Source organism: Octodon degus, unplaced genomic scaffold, assembly GCF_000260255.1.
Source record: "Octodon degus isolate 3935 unplaced genomic scaffold, OctDeg1.0 scaffold00092, whole genome shotgun sequence".
NCBI lineage: Eukaryota > Metazoa > Chordata > Mammalia > Rodentia > Octodontidae > Octodon > Octodon degus.
Genome location: NW_004524668.1, coordinates 321,449 through 326,385, shown reverse-complemented (window position 1 = coordinate 326,385; position 4,937 = coordinate 321,449). Strand labels below are relative to the sequence as shown.

General features: G+C 44.2%; 1 protein-coding gene across 2 annotated transcripts in view; it reads left to right on the top strand.

The window, feature by feature from the left end:
- The first annotated feature begins 1,074 nt into the window (after positions 1-1,074).
- Mtfr1l (mitochondrial fission regulator 1 like) overlaps positions 1,075-4,937 on the top strand; it is a 9,341-nt gene continuing 5,478 nt past the window's right edge. For both annotated transcript variants that reach the window (XM_023722503.1, XM_004637586.3), the window contains exons 1-3: positions 1,075-1,157; positions 1,296-1,430; positions 1,915-2,019. In XM_023722503.1, the coding sequence (XP_023578271.1) occupies positions 1,416-1,430; positions 1,915-2,019 (120 nt within the window). In that variant the 5' untranslated portion in view covers positions 1,075-1,157; positions 1,296-1,415. The remainder of the gene's footprint in view (positions 1,158-1,295; positions 1,431-1,914; positions 2,020-4,937) is intronic.

Here is a 4,937-nt window from a genome sequence, read left to right as displayed (position 1 = left end):
TCCTGCCTCTCCTGGACTGTAAATTCCTTGAAAATGTGACTGTCTGATGCCTTTCATAACCCTGTGGTACCTAGCACAAGACCTGACACTAAAATATTGTTAGCTTTTGAGCAACAAGAGTATACATGAGCTCAGTGATTGCATTTCTTCATGCAAAGACAGCTATGAAGAGTGCAGTCAGGACTGACTCCACCCATCAGTGTCATATTTAAAATTTTGTTAAGTACTTTCAAATACTGCATTTCACTGATCCTTAAGGCAACCTAGAGTGGCAGCTTTTCCTGTCTCCTTTTTATAGGTGGAGAGCCTGGCACACTGGGGGACCTTGTGCCAGGTCAGAAGGTCATTCAAAAAGGTTACATGACACTTGACTATGGTCACAAAAGCCAATAGGTGGTTAAGCCAGGGGAAAGAGGAGATGAGAGAGAAGTTAGCTTTTGTAGCCCAGTAGACTGAGTTGGTATGAGCTGCCTGATGATTCGTACTGCTTGTAGACCCCAGCACTGCTAGGCTGGGTGGCAAATACTGTGTTTTTATGTCTCATCTTAAAGATGGAATACTGGGCTTGAATGGTACCTTCAGTATGGCTCTCCCATGAACTTTGTAGCTACCAAGAGCACTCACACTCACATGCGCCCTCTCTCCCTCCCTCCCTTCCCCCTCTGGCTCCCTCTTTCCACCACACCACACCCCTTTTTTTTTTTTTTTTAGTTTTTATTTATTTGTGTGTGTGTGTGTGGCCAGTTCAGTCCACCAGGGGGCGGGGCTGGCTGGCATGTGGTGCTGGGGGATTGAACCGTGGTCCCTGTGCTTTTTTGCAAAGCTTGTTCTAAGTAGGTGCTTTAGACCACTGAGCCATCTCACCAGCCCCCTTCCCCTTTTCTTTTGCAATACTGGGGAGGAACCCAAGTATTCACACTAGCTACACCACTAGCACTTTTTTATAGTTTATTTTGAAAAAGGGTCTCAATAAGTTGCCAAAAATGGGCTGTAATTTGTAATCCTCCTGCCTCAGCTTCCCAGGGTGCTGAGATTATAATAGACATGCACCTTTGTGCTTTGCTCTTTTAAGTTTTGCCTCAGGAAACCTTAGAGCCCCAGAAGTCTCCTTGGGTTGGCCAAGCTTACCCAGCAAGTCTAGAAAGAACATAACCCAGGTAAGTTGGTATAGAAGGCAGCCTTTTAGGCTGGTTTCCTCCCCTATAAAACATCAGAGGTCTCAGTTGTCTCCAGGGGCTGGTTTTGTGGGCTTGTGTTTTGGCTGCTAAGTCCCTGCTGTGGGGCTTGTTTCATAGGGATTAAAATCTGGTGTTCCTCAAGATGGCCTGATATGAAAAAGTCCCACATCCAGCCTCTTCAAGGTGTCCTGAGGCCGCCTTGTCCTTCAAGTGCAGGAGCTGGTTGAAGTATCAGGAATGGAAGCCAATGTGGTAAGGGGTATTCCCAGGGTGGGGATAAGGAATGTGGGATCATTGAGCAGTGGGCCTGCTGAAGTGCTTGCTGTACAAGGCCCTGAGACTCCAGTTCATTCTTCTGTTCCTCGAAACCCTGGAATTGAACCAAGACTATCCTTCCACCTCCTATCCCAGGAAACCTACTGTGATCTTGGGGTCAGTTCAGAAGTCAGTGTTTCTGCCTTTTGTGCAGAGAGAAGCCCCAGTGGTTCCTGCAGTAACAGCTAACTGCTAGCCTTTCACTGGGCCCTCCCTGGAGTGACTAACTTAGCAGCAGCAGGTGAAGGCTGGCACCTGGAGAACCTGCTCTCACTGATAATTGAGACCTGATTTATTCCCAGAGGGGGCCCTGATGCTTGGAGTGAGGAATTTATTCTCCTTGATGAAGAGGAGAACACAAAAACACATAGTTGGAGTCATTGTCCCTGAAGATGTGGCTGTCTCTGTCATTCTGCTCTAGACTATCCCAATCTGGCAAAACAAGCCGTATGGGTCTGCTCGAAGTGTAGTGAGAAGAATTGGGACAAACCTACCCCTGAAGCCGTGTCCCCGGGCATCCTTTGAGGTAAGTGGGCTGGAAAGACTAAGAAAGTAGAGGCTCAAGAGTGTATGAAGACTGTGCTGCTTCTGTGCCTTAGACCTCTTTCCATTGCCAGTGCAGCCTGCTTCCCTAGTCACTTTTTCATTTTGTCAGGAAGTATTTACTGAGGGGCTGGTGAGATGGCTCAGTGGTCTAAAGCACCTACTTAGAACAAGCTTAGCAAAGCACAGGGACTGTGGTTCAATCCCCCAGCACCACATGCCAGCCAGCCCCACCCCCTGGTGGGCTGAGCTGGCCACACACACACACATACAAATAAATAAATAAATAAAGAAGTATTTACTGAGTGCTTATAATAGATCCTGGCCACTGTACTTTCCTGGTTGCACATAAAGGTGTGACCACAACAGTCAGACTTCCAGTTTGCTCATAAATTAATAATCGTGTATCAATTTTGTTTTTGTTTTCTATTAAGTGGCTCTGCTCTGCAATATTTGCCTGTAACCTGGAAGGTCCCCACATGGACAGAGTGCTGTGACTCTTGAGTTGAATTTTGCTTTCCTTGATAACCCTATGTCTTGGCCACTTAGCCACTATTTTTTGTCTTTCTTTCTTTCTTTCTTTCTTTTTTTTTTTTTTTCAATACCGGGGATTGAACTCAGGACCCTCCACTTGCCAGGCAAGCGCTTATTCTACTGAGCCATCTCCCCGGCTCTATTTTTAGTGTTTCTCTGAGTCCTCAAGCCCCCTTTTTCTTTCTAACCAAATATAGCCACTCCTTTACTGAGCTATTTCAGAATACCTCTGGGTCCAGGAAGCAGAGATTCCTGCTTGGTCAGCTCTGTGAGACCTACTTCTGTAGTAGAAAACTGTGTAGCTGCCCAGCTGCCTTTCTATAGGAACTTGTGGTAAGGCATCAACTCCAGGCGAAATGATTAGGGTGTGCTGAGTGTGGGAAGCTGGGACATGAAATACTTACACTTTTTGCCTAAACAAAAGAGACAAATATAAGTATGAAAAGATAACAGCCCAGGTAGAAACAGAAAGAGCTGAGTTTGTGTATAAGAGACTAACTACAAATTTTTAAGGGTCTTGATCTGGAGATTGAAATGGTGTTAGGGTTGATGTTAGAGTCAGGAATGAGGCCGAAGGTGTGTCTTAGTGAGGAACTATCCCATGACCCAGAGTGCCACCTACTCCAAATGGCTTAAAAGGCAGGGGCAGATTGGGGTCCTAGCTGCCTCAGAAGCATCAGAAACAAGGGAAGACACAGCTAGGTATGTCTGACTCCATGGAATTTGCCCCTACACTTGACTATACACTGTCCAGGCTAGTCCGTTGGCCAGATGCTTATGAAATTTTGTATCATTTCTGATTTTTTATTACTATTTTTTATTCTCTTTGAAAATAAAATGAATGGACAGTCAAAGATACAAACTTTCTTAGAGCAGTTTGTGTGGCTGACATTTACTAATCACATACTATGTATCAGTGCTAGGTACTTACCTGTTTTAACTCATTTAATCCACAAGAGCAGTAGAAAAGTCAGAGCTAATCTAGGAAAGCAAAGGGAAGCCTCCCTGAAATGACCCATTTAACGGTAATTCTTGGGTCTGTGGAAATCCTCCTCTATGTGATAGTGGTTTATCATTTAACTTCCATAAGTCCTAGATTCTTTTTTTTTTTTTTAATTTATGTGTGTGTGTGAGTGTGGGTGTGTGTGGCCAGCTCAGCCCACGAGGGGGTGGGGCTGGCTGGCATGTGGTGCTGGGGGATTGAACCACAGTCCCTGTGGTTTGCTAAGCTTGTTCTAAGTAGGTGCTTTAGACCACTGAGCCATCTCACCAGCCCCGGTCCTAGATTCGTTAACCTCTGACACACCTCCCAATCTGTAGCAATAACATGTGCTTTTAACTCATAGGTAGGTATATGTATTGTTTTATTAACTTCTCCTAGATACTTGTTGTAAATATTTAATAAAATCTGACTGATTTTTAAAATTTTCACCATATGTTAAACTGTGGAGAATAAAAATGGAAAATAAATTACCTATAATGACAGTCCTGACAGTTGACACAGTTCCTGTTTTTCTAGATACATTTTTTTGTACTTTGTTTTAATCACAGTCTCTGCATATGATTGGCTTCTCCTAATGTCATTTAATATGGTACCATTTACTTAGTTCTGTTCCTTGATATTGGTTCTTTGAGGTGAGAAGCTATTTTAAGAAATCCCACCAGGAGATAGCTCAGTGGCTTAAGTACCTGCCTAGCAAGCCCAAGGTCCTGAGTTCCATCCCGGTACAAAAAGGAAAATAAATTAATGAATTAATAAATCCCACTATGATTGCTTTTGTATAATTTGTAATTTCTTGTTATTTAAATCTAAATATTCAGGGTGTGGTGGCATACAGGAGGCTGAGACAGGAGAATTGCTGTGAGTTCAAGGCTAGCCTGAGCTACATATGGAGACCCTGTCTCAAAATAAATAAAGGGCTGGCCAGATAGCTCAGTGGATTAAAGCGCCTGCTTAGGCAGAGTGTAGCAGCCAGGTTTAATCCCAGCATGTCATGCTGGCCCCACCCCCTGGGGTGTGCTGAGACCTGATTGAGACTGGACAGTGGCGGTGCCTGTAATCCCCAGGGCTTTGGGAGGCTGAAAACAGGAGAATCACTACGAGTCTGATCTACGAGTCCAATCTACATAGTGAGACACTGTAGACCCTGTCCTAAATACAGAAAAGAAAAAAGAAAAACCCGTTAACAATAAGGATTTAACAGTTAGCCAGGAAATGTTCTTATTTATATAAGAAGTTATTGATGACCTGTATTCTCGTAACCAAAGAGAAAAATGGTTTTAGACAGTAGCCACCTTGGGGCTGGTGAGATGGCTCAGTGGTCTAAAGCACCTACTTAGAACAAGCTTAGCGAAGCACAGGGACTG